The sequence below is a fragment of the Miniopterus schreibersii genome (assembly GCF_964146895.1).
Source record: "Miniopterus schreibersii genome assembly, chromosome: 2".
Taxonomy (NCBI): Eukaryota; Metazoa; Chordata; class Mammalia; order Chiroptera; family Miniopteridae; genus Miniopterus; species Miniopterus schreibersii.
Window position 1 is genome coordinate 141,967,543 of NC_138102.1, and position 15,994 is coordinate 141,983,536.

Sequence of the window (15,994 nt, forward strand, 5' to 3'; positions counted from 1 at the left end):
TCATCAACTTTCCAGGTGTGTCCTTTCAGGGTCGTGGTCTCTACTTATTGGTCAGTACCAGGGCACGGGGTCATTAGTCAATGCAGCTGGTCCAGATGTCAGCCATGGTGTCACGTGTCTGGTTTTTCTGCTTTTCTGGGCCTGGAGCTGAAACAGAATTGAGGCCTAGCCCAGCCGGGCGTGGCTCAGCGGTTGAGCGTTGACCTAGGATCCAGGTGATCGGGGTTCGATTCCCAGTCAGGGCACATGCCTGATGTGTGGGCTCGATCAATGACTCTCTAATCATTGATGTTTCTATCTCTCTCTCTCCCTCTCCTTTCCTCTCTCTGAAATCAATAAAGATATATTTAAAAAAAACACAAAACAAAAAAAAACACTGAGGCCTAGATGTATTTGATACGGGTCAGTCAGAACCTCACTGTCCTTAATGCTTAAGGGCTATTCTCTGCCCATCCTGTTCATTCCTTTTCTATAGGGGTCGAACACACATGGCCAGCTATATGCTAGAGGAGGAAAGGTTACCCTGGGGGTGAGGTCCTTGTTTTGCCATTTTTGCCCATTGCTAGGTACCTGGTGCTTTCTGCTCTGGTGACCTTTTGTACCTGGCCCACTGTCCTTGCTCTGCTCATTATCTGTCTAAATGCCTACCACATATATGTTAAAAAGCAAAACTTCAACCAAGTAAATCTGAAGATCTAATTGGCTTTATTCACTTATTCATAGTGGGGCAGTATCCCATCTAGCACCTAGAAGGGCATTCCTAGGGGTTTACAAAATGGAGGGATTGTATAAGAAGATGGGTGCAGGGGAGCTGTTAGGGAAAGAAAAGAGGATTATCTGGAGGCCAGGTCGTTTTCTTCAGGGGAAGGGAAGTGGAAGGGCTTTATCATGTCAATTGTCCTGCCACTTCTTCCTCTGGGGAATGGAGAGAGCCTGTGGAACAGATGACCTTACTGGTGCTTGACCAGAAATTCCAGACTGGTTAAGGTTAATTAAGATTACATTTCTGGGAGAGGTTAAAACTGCAGTTAGATCAGGTATTAAATCTAGGTTTGGTATCATGGGCTTTTAGCACTAATAGTGCCATTTTTGGCTTTCAGTTTTCTCTTTAGCATATATATTTCTTATAAATCACAATATGACAGATGGCTAATGTCCTGTGGATGGCTGTGGAAGAGGAACTGACAGAAGATTTGGGCTGGTTTTGGGACTTGGGCTGAGAGTTGAAAGGAGCCTGAGGTTGCTTGAAATTTTGTGGGTGTAAAAATTTTTTATTTCCTTTTCCCTCGACTGCAGGGCCCTTCAAAGAAGACAGACTGGGCCTCACAGGCTGTCTGTGTGGGATGCAAGAAGATGTAAAGGGTTGAAGCTAGACGGTCAGTCCCTCAAAAATAGCCTGTCTAGGTAATGGTTTCTTTCTGTACCTGGAGGAAAATGCAGTGATTGACCCAGGAACCCAGCAACAGTGACTGACTTGAGTTAGTGAGTAAGAAGGGAAAGCCTGAGGTGCTGATCCAGGGAGCTTGAGCCTCAAGCCTCAGAGAGAATTGATTTTTCATAAGAGGTAGGCAGGACAGGTGCTAGGGTCCCCTTTTTGTCAATCATAATAATAGCTAACCCTCACTTAGCACTATGTGCTAGGCACTCTGCTAAACATTCAACATGCATTATTTCAGTTAATTCTCACTTAGTTTTATAAAGTAAGAACTATTATACCCATTTTACAGATATAAAATTGAGGCACAGAAGAAATGAGAAACCTACTCAAGGTTGCTTTGCTTGTGAGCAGCAGAACCAGGTCTTGAACCCAGGTGGGCTGTCTCTAAAGCCCACGTACTTAACCTTACCCCATACAGGATGGTGCCTGGGGATTGCTGTTTATCTTTTTGATAGGATTTCCACATATTTTCACACACCAGGGTAAACCCTGCTATGTTCCATCTCAACAGTCTAGTTTCAGGATCTAATCTAGGGAAAAGAACCCTTTAAATGAGCCTTAACTTCACCCAATGGTCTAGAATAAGGATTTTGGAGCTCTGTGCCACAGGTGCTCTGGTTAGTGATATTTATTATGTCTAACAGGAGCCATGATTTTTATTATGGAATGAATTTATGGGCACAAAAATTTGGCTTATTGATAGGTGTTGCTAGAATACTGGTGATTTTTTGTTGGAGGCAGAGCTCCCAGGGTTGTCCCTGGAATCCGTTTCCAGCCATGGCACTGGGATTTCACTTAGTTACACTGGGAAAGGGAGAGGAAGGAAAAAGTCCACTTCTCCCAGTCACAGAATTCCAAGGCTCTTCTCCCCTCAGGGGCAACTGGACTCAATGACATAAATTTCAAGGCTGATCTGCATTCCAGTTTGGGGGGGGGGGGGGTAAAGGTTTAGGAGCCATCTTTCACTTCACCTCAGTTTATTTTAGAATTTATTTTCCAGAGGACAGGACTCCATGAGATTTCTAGATATGGCACAGTTATCTTGTTACTGGAAAGGGGACATGGCCCTGAACCAGTCTGCCTAGGGCCAGCCTGTAGTGTGTGGGTTCTTGACTTCCTGCAGGAAAAATTTCACAACAGGAGCTCAGGTGAATTTTAGAGGGCGTTCATTAAAGCTGGGGACAGTGAAACAAGAAAGGGCTGGAGAAATGAGCCTATTTTGGTGTCCTTTGGCTTACTAAGAAGTTAGAGAAAAGGAGGCCTTGGGGACAGGTTCAGGGGATTTGCCTGGGGTGAACTGCCACTGCCCATTGCTGCCCCAGTTGCAAGCCTTATGGGGTCCCTTACAGTTTAGGAGATGCATGCCTGTGGGGTAAGAAGGAGGGGAGGCGACTCGGGCATGCTCCTGGGAGGGAGACCACCCACTAGACCTTGGGTTTTGAGGAGTTCTATTTTTATTTATTTATTTATTTTTAAATATCTCTTTATTGATTTCAGAGAGAGGAAAGGAGAGGGAGAGAGAGAGATAGAAACATCAATGATGAGTCATTGATCGGCTGCAGCCCACAACCTGGGCATGTGCCCTGACCGGGGAATTGAACCCTGATTGCCTGGATCCTAGGTCGGTGCTCAACTGCTGAGCCACGCCCGGCAGGGCGGGTTTTGAGGAGTTTTAAAGGCTGGGCATTTAGGGGAGGTTTTAGGGGAGGATCTCAATAGAATATTCATCAGCTTTATGCTTTTGTACCAAAATGAGATTTATTTCCTTAACCTTATCTGTCCTTGGGTGTGCTTGGCAAATGGCACCAATTGGATTTCTGTTATCTGTCTCCTTGAGTAGGGTTATTTAAGCTATTTACCCTCTTGTTGGGAGGAGAAGTGCAAACCATTTACTCTTAAGTGTCCCTTGTTTAGGGAAGATAGGATTTACTAAGTGGCTGCAAACTGCTTGTCATCTAGATTTTCTAGGTGGCTGCAAACTGCTGTTCAACTATCTCTGTTTCCTTATTCTGCTTGTCCTGGCTTACTGCCTGTTTCATTCTCTTCCAAACATCTAATATGAATATTCCTTGTTTTGTTTTATTTTTTAAAGGGATTATCTATCATCTATTTATATCTATCTATTTATTTATATATATACCTTTATTAATTTAAGGGAGAGGGAGAGAGAAAGATAGAAACCTCAATGAGAGTCATTGATCAGCTGCCTCCTGCATGTCCCGGACTGGGGATCGAGCCAGCAACCCAAGCACGTGCTTTGGCCGGGAATTGAACCTCGATCTCCTAGATCCTAGGTCGATGCTGAACCGATGAGCCACACCTGGCCAGGGCTCTTTGTTTTATTTTAAATTCATTCCCTTTGAGAAGTTTTTCTGCATATGAGAAAACATGCATCATTCAATATTCCTTCCTTTACTGAAAATTCAACATTCTCACCTCCACAAGCTTCAAACTCATCTCTAAAAAGAATAGGTAGGAAGCAGATCTTTTTTAGGTCATTAATACCCACAGGGACAAAAGTGCCATGATGGTTAGACGCCAGACTTTGAGGTCGGTCAGTCAGGCTTTAACACTCAAGTTGGGTGACCCTGAATAAACCAATTAACTTTTTTTTTTAATATATCTTTATTGATTTCAGAGAGAGAGATAAAAACATCAATGATGAGAGAGTCATTGATTGGCTGCCTCCTGCACGCCCCTGACTGGGGATAGAGCCCACAACCCGGGCATGTACCCTGACTGGGAATCGAACCCCGATCTCCTGGATCCTAGGTGGATGCTCAACCACTGAGCCATGCCCAATTAACTTTTCTAAGCTCGTTTTCTTATCTATGAAATTAATTTAGTAATGGTACTTTCCTTGCAAGGGTGACTTGAGGATGAAACGAGATTATATACATAAAGCACCTAGTCAAGGCTTGGTACTTAGGAAGGAGTTAGTAAATATGAAACTGTCATTTGCTCTATATCTGTGTGGTTCCAGGAACTTGTACCACCAGCAGGGAGGCATTGCTATATACAAAGCCCAGCTAAGAGAATCAGGAACCAGGATTGTAGTTCCTGGCTCAGCCGCTAATTTATGTAATATTTGCTACATATTCAAGAATACATTTTGTAAGTTATGAAGCATAATGATGAAACAATCACCCATGGACCTACCATTCAACTGAAGTAAACTATTACCACTACTGAAGCTACTTTTGAGTTCTTTCCCTAGACCACTCCTCTGCCTTTCTTTAATGTGACCATCATTTTTTTAATGTATATTTTATAGGACTACATACTTCCCTAAATGATGCATTGCTTAATTTGCTGGGTTTTGATCTTTATAAGTTGATGTTATACTGTCTGAGGACTTCTGTACGCAACCCCCCCCCCATTCTAGGATTGATTAATTCATGTGTCTTGTTGCTATAAATAATGCTGCCATGAATATTCTCTTACAAGTGTCCTGGTATGTATGTGCAAGAATTCTCTAGGGTATATAAGATGAGTGAATTTGCTGAATCAGAATAATTTTCAGGATAATTTCTAAAGAGGTTGTAGATTGCTTGAGTGATCTGCCTTCCCTTAGTCTCAGTTTCTTCATATTAAAAAACAAAACAAAAACTTTTATGAGGATTAAATAAGAATATATGTTAGAGTATTACTAAAACCATAATACATCATACAATGTAATTTAATGTTTTTAAATAGGATAATAATACTGACCCAATCTTAACAGAGAAGTGGAAATTGGCTAGTGGGAGACTTAAGTTACATTTATTGAATTATTATTTAATAACAATTATTGGCATCTTGGCACTTCATTTAATTCTCACAACAATTTTAGGAGGAGGTATTATTTTCACTAATTTATGAATTAAAATACTGAGGCACAGAGACGAAAAGTTACTTGCCCAAGATTATGTATCTAGTGATGGAGCTGTTGTTCAAACAAGGCGTGGTTCTACCTAATAGATGTTTAAAAATAATCTGGACACAATGCTTGAATACAAAGGATTTTGATTATGACATCTCTCTTTTGGTCTCTGAGCCTAGAACCCACCATTCCTTTCCTCACAGGCACATGTTTGTTGTTGTTTTTTAATCCTCACTCAAGGATGTTTTTTTCCATTGATTTTTAGAGAGAGTAGAAGAGAGGGGGAGGCCGGAAGAGAAACAGAGATAGAAACATCCATGTGAGAGAGACACATCCATTGGTTGCCTCCCACACCAATCTTACAGAAATGAAAGGGTGGGATCGAACCTGAAGCAGAGGTAGGTGCCCTTGACTGGGAATCAGATGGAAGGGTCCACGGGCCGATGCTCTAACCACTGAGCAAACCAGCCAGGGCAACCCACAGGCACACATTTTGAAATAAAAGCAACTCAAAGGAAGAAAAATGGCTTGAAGAGATACTGAATGCCACATGAATGAAGCAAGACTTACATACCAGGACTTATTAAGGTAAGAAGATGAGTAGGCCTAGGGCCCTCAAAAAAAGAAGCCAGTGGCTGAAATTGGGGGCATGCTGTCAACTTCATGTCAAAGTCTTTCCTCTAGTTCTTTCCCTTTTTAATTCAATAGGCATTTTAATTTTAAAAAGTCCAACTGAATGCAGGAACTATATTAGAAGATACTTAGAACACAAGTCTGAAAAAGGCGTATTCTTTATTCTTTAGGAGATCACGGCCTAGTGAAAAGGGCAGATATATGCAACATGTTAGCTCAAGAAAGACTGTAAAAAAAACCAATAATGGAATACAACAATGAACCAATACTTTCACATACAGCCAACGTCCTGTAGTGAAAAATGCCAGGCTCTGAAGTTGGCACATTAATCTATCTCTGGCCAATTTAAGCCCTTAGCCTCCTCTCTTTATCGATAAAATGAGGGTCACAATACTTACCTCTAGAATTATAATTCCAGTTACAAGATTGTCTTGAGGATTACTGATAAAGTAACAAAGTTCCCGGTGTATAGACGATGCTCAGTAAACAATGGACGTTATTATTTAATCCTCAAAAGGAGGAAGGTGGAGCAGGTATGGTTAGTCTCTCATTTCAAACGAGGAAGTTAAATCTCAGTGAGATTAAGCGATTACTCTGAAGTCACCAAACTAGTAAGTGAAGACGCCAGCCCAGATCCCGATCTTCACACCACCTTTTAAAAACCACAACACTTTCACTCTTGAAAGGGCAGTGGGACTTAAGCAGCGTCTCGACCTCCAGAGAGGTGAGCTTAAGGAGAGAGTATTCCAGGAGCACACCAGCGCACGTAGGTAGCGTCTGGGACACCACCGCGTCCTCCGGGGGGGGGGGTGGGTTCCGTAAAACTAGAAGGGCTGCTCCACCCACGCCTGAAGGAGCCGACTCGGTTCTAGGCGGATGCCAGAACGCAGGTAGCCACTGGGAGGCACTTTTAAACCAAGACACCTGACGCACGCCACGTCCCCTCCCAATTCGCCCAGCCCATTTTCGGGGCGGGAAGCCGTGGCGTAGCTGGCCTATCATCACTGCCGAGGCCAACGAAGTCTCTTTCTCATTGGTGATCGGTAGGGTGACGTCACGTCATCCGGACGGCAAAGGAAGAGGGCGCCATGATTGGTTGGCGTTGGGGCGGCGGGCGGTGGAGAAGCCTGGCGAGTCTGGGTTTCAAACCCGTGCTGGACTTTCCCCTCCCATGTTTCGAGGCCGTGGGGGTGCTGCAGAGGTCAGGGAGTCTGCTGGGCGGAAACCTGAATTTGGTCCTAAGAGCAGTGGGGTTGACCGGAAGTGATCTTGGGGCTGACCGGAAGCTAGGCCTGGAGGGGAAAGGGAGAGCGGGTCGCGGGAGGGAGGGAGTTCCTAGCGGTAGGGGGTGGGGGAATAGGTGCGAAAGCGACCTGGGAGCGCCGGGCAGGCAGTGGGGTCGCTGCTTCTGGTCTGTTTGGGAAGCAGCGAGAGACCACCACGAGCAAAAGGGGAGAGCCCAGAGAGTAGGAGTGTGGGAGTTGAGGTCTGCCTGTGGGCAGTCTGGAATAATTAAGCGAAAGGGCCCTCACGCGGCTCCGGAGAGCTGGTTGGGAGGGATTTTGGAAGTCGGGGCAGCCCAGAAGAAGGAGCCAAGGGTACCGGAGATTAGCGCGGGTCCGGCTTGGGGTTAGCTGGTGGGTACTGCGTGGGAGATCTTGGTTTGGAGTTTCCTACAGTCCTTGCCCCCACTGGGTAGAATCACACTGCTCACCTTTGTGCAAGAAACAGTGTCTCCTGGGGCAAGGAAGGAGCCAGGATGGCTTGGGCTCTGAAGCTGCCTCTAGCCGATGAAGTGATTGAATCCGGGCTGGTGCAGGACTTTGATGCTAGTCTGTCCGGGATCGGCCAGGAGCTGGGTGCTGGTGCCTATAGCATGAGGTGAGTGAGATTTTCCCAGACCCCGCACCTTCTGAATAACAAAGGCAGGATAGAGAATGGGGCTGGTGGTGGTAGTGTGCGGGAGTAGTGTATAAAGTTAAAGAACCAGCCTGCAGTTAGGGAAAAGGGATTTGTTTCTTTTGTTGCTTTGAGTTGTGAGTATGGTGGAAGAACTGGAACAAGAGATTGTGGGCATTGTCAAGTCTGCAGGGTCAGTAGAAGGAAGAATGGCCCTTGAGTAGCAAGCAGGTGAATGTTAAGAGGAGGTAGTGCCAGTGTGGGAGACTTGGAGACTGGTTGTGTGTGTGTGTGTGTGTGTGTGTGTGTATGTGTGTAGGGTAGACTGGACTTGTATGAAGAAGAGGCCATATTGAGCATGTGAGGGATGTGTAAGGAGTTGGGAGTTGGAAGCTGGGTCTTAGTGATGAATATTGGTTGATGTGAGACCTTCTTGGTGAAGAAGTCCACACATCTGTATCTTAGCCTGCTTTTTAATGCTTTGCTTAATTCTAGGGACTTTTGAAACATAGTTGTGAAATGGGAAAGGGTCAAAGAGGACTTTTAAATGCTTTTAGACCTTCATGTATCAAGCCAAATGTTGATAGTAAATAAAAGTACCCTTTGGAAGCAACATTACTTTCCTATGTAACTTATTTGCATGCATTACCTACCCCAGTATAGTTTGTTTCATGTGAAAGATGTGCAAGAATCATGTTTGGAAGTGTTGAAACATCTGCATCTTAGGGTTAGATGGAATATAATTGGGTTTCCAAATGTATTATAAGGCTTAATCTAAACAAGTAATTCAAAAGAGACTTATTTGTATTGAATTTATTGGGGTGATAGTGGTTAATAAAATTACAGGTTTCAGGTGTACAATTCTTTAATACATCATCTGTATATTGTGTGTTCACCATCCCAAGTCTTCTGTCACCATTTATCCCCCATTTACACTCTCCTACTTCCCCTGACCCCCCTTTCCCTCTCTTAACCACCATACTGTTGTCTATGGGGTTTTTTGTTGTTGTGTGTTTTTTTGCTTAATCCTTTCACCTTTTTCACTTAGCTCCCTCTCCCCTCAAAAGAGACTTTAGATTTAAACACCTTAATTGGGTTTAGGGGTTTATAGGGAAAAGATCCTTTTTATGGGGAAAGTGGACAAATTTTGCATTCTGATAGTGAGATCCTTTGAGAGTTACATAATCTAAACTTCTTTCTTTATCCCTATGAAACCAAAATGACCTTTCCTCACTGAAGTAAAATTATGAGTTAGAATTTACTAAATACTTCACCTTCAGGAATCTTTGCTTACAGTTAGAATAATAAAGGCTATCTGTATATACATATTTTTGTGACTTTTCAAGGAAATTTGAGTTCTATCATGTAATGCTCTTCATCTTGATAAATTTAACTCTAGTTTTGCCTGTCTTTGTTTACATAAGTCTGGCCATAAAAATAGAGATTAACTTGATCTGAAAGTAAATGTCTGGACCCCGAGCTTGCACGTCCGTATCTGACATAATATTTGACAATTTATGCTATTGTTAATGTAAGGATTACCACAGCAGAAGTTTGGTTCTTGTCTAGGTTATTAGAGTTTAGGATGAAGATAATTAAACATAACTGTACTTTTTATAAAAATAGTTAACATTGTCAGCAAACATTTGTGCTTCCACTGTGTACTACCCGACCTTGCATTGATGAGTGCTTTCTATGTCATACCCTGAGTAGTTTCCCCAGTTAGTAAGAATGGCTTGCATAGTAAGAATGGCTTTACATATTTAGAATTTTTTCCAACATCAAATTTACAAGAGTTTTCAAACATTTTATGTTCTCCCAATGTGCCAAATTTTTATTTTCTCATTTCTTTGCTTTTTTCACCTTTTTCATGCATTTTGCTCTTGTCACTGTTCTCTTGGCTCTTGCATACATATAATCATTTGCATTAATTTGTGTTACTTAGATATTAGTTCTCAAACTTTAGTGTTCATGAGAGTCATCTGGAGTACTTACTAAAAATAGTTTCCAGTGTCTCATCTTTAATGATTGTCTGGGACACAGACCAGAAATCTGATTTCTTAAAAACAAGTTTATAGATTATTTTGATGCAGGTAGTCCAAGGACCACATTTTAACAAACACTGACTAGAGAAGTTTTTATAAACAGAGGTAATGGTTTTTTGCTCTTCCTGTTTCTCCTTTTAATTTGGCCTCATGATTGCTTTTCCTACACCTTCATTAGGCAAAATGCTCTCTTTGACAAGCAATTTTTCTTGTAAAATTATTTCCCTAATATATTTGCTTACCCTAGTTTGCTTACTTTAATGATTTTGCTTCAAATTTATTGATTTATATTTTATAAAGATTCATTTTAACTGGATTCCTTTTTGATGCTTTTTTTTTTTTTTTTTTTTTGATGTTTGTATTGATTTCAGAGAGAAGGGTGAGGGGGAGAGAGAGAAACATCAATGATGAGAGAGAGTCATTGATCGGCTGCCTCCTGCATGCCCCACACCGAGGATTGAGCACACTGGGGATGGAGCCCGAAACCAGGGCTTGTGCCCTGACCTGGAATTGAACAGTGATCTCTTGGGTCATAGGTCCATACTCAACCACTGAGCCAAACTTGACTAGGGCTGGAACTTTTAAAAAGGGAAAGGATAGGTGGGAAGTATAATGAGAGGTAAGAGTGTATAGGTAAGCTGGTCCAGTTTGGAAGGGCCTTGGGAGTCCTGTTGAAGAACTATCGTGATTTCACTGAGAAGCTACTGAAGCATTGCAAACAGAGTAGTGATATTTTAGATTTACATTTTTAAAGGTTACTTTGGCTGCAGATTGGAGGATAATGATAGCTAGTTAGCATTCCTAAGAAGGACTGAAACTTAGGGAACTGGGTATCTTCTGTTTTGCATATTCTTAGAAATGTAACTGATTCTCTATAAAGAAAAGGGAGCAAATAACAGTGCTTTGATTACATCATCAGGCCTAATTGAGGGCATCTTGGAACGTGTTGGCCATTTTAGAAGAAAGAGCCTTCATCAAAAGTGTGGTCTGAAGGAGGGGAATTTTTTTAAGCCCTACCACTGTGAGCTTAGGGAGAAGGGATAGCTAAAGCCTTTTAGCATTACATAGCACTGGTGTCCTGGTACTTCCAGGATTTCCCCAGAAGTTATCATCAGTTAAAGTTTTGAAAAAAGTTTTGAAAGCACAGATAAATGTCTGTGCTTGTCTTTCACTACTGGGAGGAACTGAGGACTAGGGAGATTGTATGGCTTTGAAGCTAGGTTTGGTAGTGGGGATGCAATGGGCAAGGCAGAAGAACCCCAAAGGTGGTGATTTTGGACCTGAAAAGAAGCTTTGAGGCTCAGCACTAAAAGGGCCTAAGTGTGGTTTCCCTTAGTCATAGGAAAACAAAAACAAAAATGTTGTTTTCCCAGTTAGGTCATACTATGATGGTAGATATCAGATCTTTGAAGACTGAAATGGGAGTTCTTTCTATATCAAAATTGTCAGATTTCCAGAATATATAACCCATGAATATTGTTGCAGGTTGCCATTCATCAGCTTACCATAAATGAGAAGAGCCAGTAATTTCAGAAATTTAATCAAAGAGCCTGGTACTAATGATGCCACAGGTGTTTTCAATTAGCAGTGTTTTAATGAGATTTGTAGGCTGGTAAGAGCTAATCCTGTAATGTAGGAAAAAATCCGAGAAAGCAGGCCTATATCTGGCAAATCTCCTGAGGTAGGACTTTGCTGATTCAGAAGTATCTGATTAAACATTTAATATCTTACAAGTTCTCTGGAAGCATCTGACATTGGTCAGATACTTTTCCACTTCCAAAATAAGTAAGACTTACAGACATTTGAAATTAAAAGTTTTTAGTGACTTTCTTAGCTAAAGGAAAATAAAAAACACATTGCTTATAGAAGTAAATTAGTTATTTGGTCCCTGCTGGTGTTGCTCAGTGGTTAGAGCATTGACCTGCTGCCCAAAGGGTCTTGGGTACGATTCCCGGTCAAGGGCATGTACCTGGATTGCAGGCTCGATCCCTGGCGTGTGCAGGAGGCAACCAGCTAATGTGTGTCCCTCACATTGATATTTCTTTCACTCTCTCCCCCTCCCTCCTACTCCCTCTAAAAAAATTCAATGAAAAAAATATCCTAGGGTGAGGATTAACCAGAAAAATATAAAAAATGGTGACTTGGCAAATAGCAAAGTAGAGATGAGGGAGATTCAAACACTTGAGGGGTAGGGAACAAATTAGCTTCATTTTATTTGTAAACTTTGAGAAGTACATGATGACAACTATTCAAACCTCTGATCTCTCATAACTGTGCTGAAGAAATAGAATGGTTTATACCTAAAAGCACCTTAAAGTACTTAAAGAATATTAAGCCCATATTGAGATCTGGAAAAAAGTTCCAGAAACCGTATTACCTTTTAAAACAGCAAGTTGATGCTACAAAAACTACATTGCCAATATAGCATACTTATTTTCACTCTTCAGGTAAAGAAAGAGTAGTAAAGAATTTGAACAATATGGCCAGATCCAAAGAATATGCAACAGGGTAAAAAACAAACAAAAATCTGAGAGAAAAAATGTGCATAGTGATCATTCTGGCCTGTTGGGGAATGATAAGACAGCCACCTGTTTTCCTTCCTCTTCTCAAATGCTCTAGTCCTATGGCTTTCAAACTTCTTTGAATACTGTTCACATTAAGTCATCTTTTATTAAGGCTCAGGACACACATACATTTTTGTGTGTCTACAGAACTGAAACAGGTTTCAAAAACAATACTTTTTAACTTTTGAATTTTCCATTTGATTTCTCTTTTAAAATGTTGACCACAACCTGCAGTTTGAAAAACATTGCTCTACTTTCTCCCTTAGAACTTTGCGATAAATTAAGTCAAGTTTATTTACAGTCCCTTTATCAGTATTAAAAAAAAAAAAACTAACACAATAAAAGACAGGTCTTCCGCATCACACTGTAACTCAGCTACTTAAGAACAGGGATATTATCTACTTCAATAGATAATTCAACAAATACTTAGAGGCTCACAGAGAGTAAACACAGATGGTACTCAATAGAAAAGTGACTCTTCCTCCAACTTATCCTTATTGGATCCCTTCTGACTCTCATTTTTAAACTTATATAGTACATAACTCTCCATTGCAAAGCAACAAACGATGCTGCAAAACCTAACAGCCAACATATTCCTACCAAAGACTGTCTTAAGAAACTACAATCCAAATCCTGCTTTTTAAGTCAGCAAATACTTGGAAGTAAAATAGCTTTCAAGTCATCTTCTGTACTTACAGATGGCATTACTGAATTAAAGGAGTCAGGTCTGTATGGAAAGCATGTAAATACCAGTGGTTCTCCGCCTGTGACTGCATATTAAGAATCACTGGGGGAGTTTTTAAATATCCCTTCCAGACCATATCCCATGCCAATTAAATCAGAACTGAAAAGAAGAGGTTGGTGAGCTTAATTACTTAGAGTGCTGTGTCTTAATAAGCCAAGGTAATGGGTTTGATCTCTGTCATCTAGGATGACCTCCTTTCTATAGCAAGACCTGATTTTAGAGAGGTTCTCAGTGAACCATCTTGAAACATTACCCCTGAGGGCAAAGGATTTGTTCTATCACCACTACTGGGGGAAAACACTGAGCTTGACTTTGAATAAGTAAATCCCTTCTAAACCTTTTTACTTTTCTATCTGTTCAGCAAATAGTCTTTTTTTTTTTAATCCTCACTCAAGGATAGTTTTTCCATTGCTTTTCAGAGAGAGTGGAAGGGGGGTGAGAGAGAGAGAAAAAGAGAAGCATCAATGTGAGAGAGACACATAGATTGGTTGCTTCCTGCTCACACTCCGACCTGGGCTGGGGATAGAGCCTGCAATTGAGGTACGTGCCCTTGGCTGGAATCAAACTGGGAACACTTCAGTCCACAGGCTGACTCTAACCACTGAACAAAGCCAGCTAGGACAGCAAATAGTCTGAGCACCTACAATGTTCTGGGCCCTATTTTAGGTGGCAGGATATATTAATAAACAAGTTACAGATAAGGTCCCAATGAGCACAGCATCATTGTCATCTAAATTTCTAACTCTTCATAACAACAAATCATACTATTCTACAAACACCTATTTTTTCCTACATTCCAGTTCATTGTCCTTAAAGTATTACTGATAATCAGGGTAGCAGAAATGAATTATTTAAAGTATATAGTAAAAATGATGTGACTCAAAAAGGTCTAGTATGTTTCTAGTAGATATTTTATACAACTTTGCTCTGAGGAGCTTACTCTACTCCCCTCCAACTTTAAACCTGGAGCACAGATTTTTGAGTATGATGTCAAAACACGACTGAACAGCAGATAAAAACACCATATTTGAATTTTATAATGATGCTGCTCCTGATAGAAATATTGGTCATCTGATAGCCTTTCTTTAGGGATACCTCTGTTCTTGAATTTAATTCGTTCCAGAAGGCTGTTCGAGAAGTGATTTGTCTGAAAACCGAATCATTTTTTCCCATTAGAAATAATGTAAATTGAATCAATCTGTTCCAGACCCCCAAATGATTCTCTGTTTTGACCTTTCTTATATACAGTACATGTCTAATATACTCTTCAATCTGTAAATGCTTTAAAAACAAAAAGGACATGAAATGTAAATAAAAATTTAACAAAACAAATGAAATGCACAGTAAAAAAATGAAAATGTACACACACCCTGAAACTTACCTTTAATGCTGAGAGCTATTGGTGACAATGTGGAGAGGAGGGGTGGAGGGATGTTGTTTGGAAGGGGAGTCCCCTCCATAAAAACGTCAGGTCGCTGTTCTGGGTTCTTTCTCTTTTTTGTCTTTTTGCTCCACTAGAACTTGCTTCAGGCTCACTGGGCCTCTGTCTCACTAAAAACCTATCCAATGATGTTTGTTTTTGCCTGTGTTTTAACACTTGCCTGAAGTGAAACACTTGCACTGTCGCTGAACAAGTTTATCGCAAGGTTTGCTACTTCTTTGTCATGAAAAAATTTCTCACTAAATACGGCACAGTTCATGAGAGTTAACAAGAGGTTTAGCAGTAAGCTGACACATACTCACACATTCTCTCCTTTGTCACCTGAAAAACTCTTTAGACTCATACGGGTATCAGCATGAAAGGGTTGTTGGGTCCAGAACTGAACTGAGACATTTTTCCATAAACAACTTGGTCGAGAACTGAATTGTTAGAAATGGGAGACGTTTGAGAACCAAAGTTTGACTGTATAAAGTGAAGCGGTTCTGTGCTTTGTTGTTTATTTTTCCTTAATTGCCATACAGTGGCTTTTGGAATGGACTCCTTTTGTTTTTTGTATGTGAGAGAGAGATTTAATATCTTCCTTTACATATTCACCGCTATTGTTAAATTTTGTTGTAAAGAATTCTATAGAAACACTGGAACAGGAGCCTATTTCTCTATCTTATTACTTAACAAACTACCCCTAAAATGTAGTGTCTTGAAACAACAATTTGACTTCTCATGAATCCCTGTATTGATTGTGCAGATTTGCTTTATGTGGGACAATCTAGATGGCTCACTTTCATGTACAATGATGGGCTCTGTGGACACTAGGATGACTGGATTGATACCTATCTTGTCTACGTACCTACTTACTTACCTACCTACTTACCTACCTACCTACCTACCTACCTACCTACCTACCTAACCTGTGTCTGTCTCTCTCTTTCTCTTTCCATGTAGCCTCAGGGCCTCTCCTCCACATTAACACTCTATGTGGTCTCTCCAGCAGGGTAGCCAGACTTTTTACCTCTGAGGTCAGGGTTCTGAAAACAGAAGAGTGAAAGTTGACAATCCTTAAAGATTAGCTGTTGGGCCAGAAATGACACACTGCTATTTCCTTTACATTGTCTTAAAGCAGTTTACCAGCCCAGACTCCTCAGATTCAATGTGGGAGGGCCACATAAAGGTGTGAATACCAGGAGATGCTGATCATCAGTGACCGTCTTTGGAGATAAGCTTCCAAAGAAACCTAATTATGAAATCTCATGTAATTTTTCTGGCATATAAAACTTAAGGCTAAATTTGCATTGTCTAGATTTTATTTATTTTCATTTCTTTCCCAAGCCGTGTTTCAGCATGTGTCCTATTATAGTTAGGAACTGGCT

General features: G+C 41.1%; 1 protein-coding gene across 5 annotated transcripts in view; it reads left to right on the forward strand.

The window, feature by feature from the left end:
- Positions 1–6,995: 6,995 nt before the first annotated feature.
- Positions 6,996–15,994, forward strand: part of TFCP2 (transcription factor CP2) — a 34,871-nt gene continuing 25,872 nt past the window's right edge. For 2 of the 5 annotated variants that reach the window (XM_081130793.1, XM_081130794.1), the window contains exon 1: positions 7,205–7,814. In XM_081130793.1, coding sequence (XP_080986919.1) covers positions 7,693–7,814 — 122 coding nt within the window. In that variant the 5' untranslated portion in view covers positions 7,205–7,692. Of the gene's footprint in view, positions 7,135–7,204; positions 7,815–15,994 lie in introns of those variants that run through there. The other 3 variants (XM_081130791.1, XM_081130792.1, XM_081130790.1) reach the window with 3 other exon arrangements.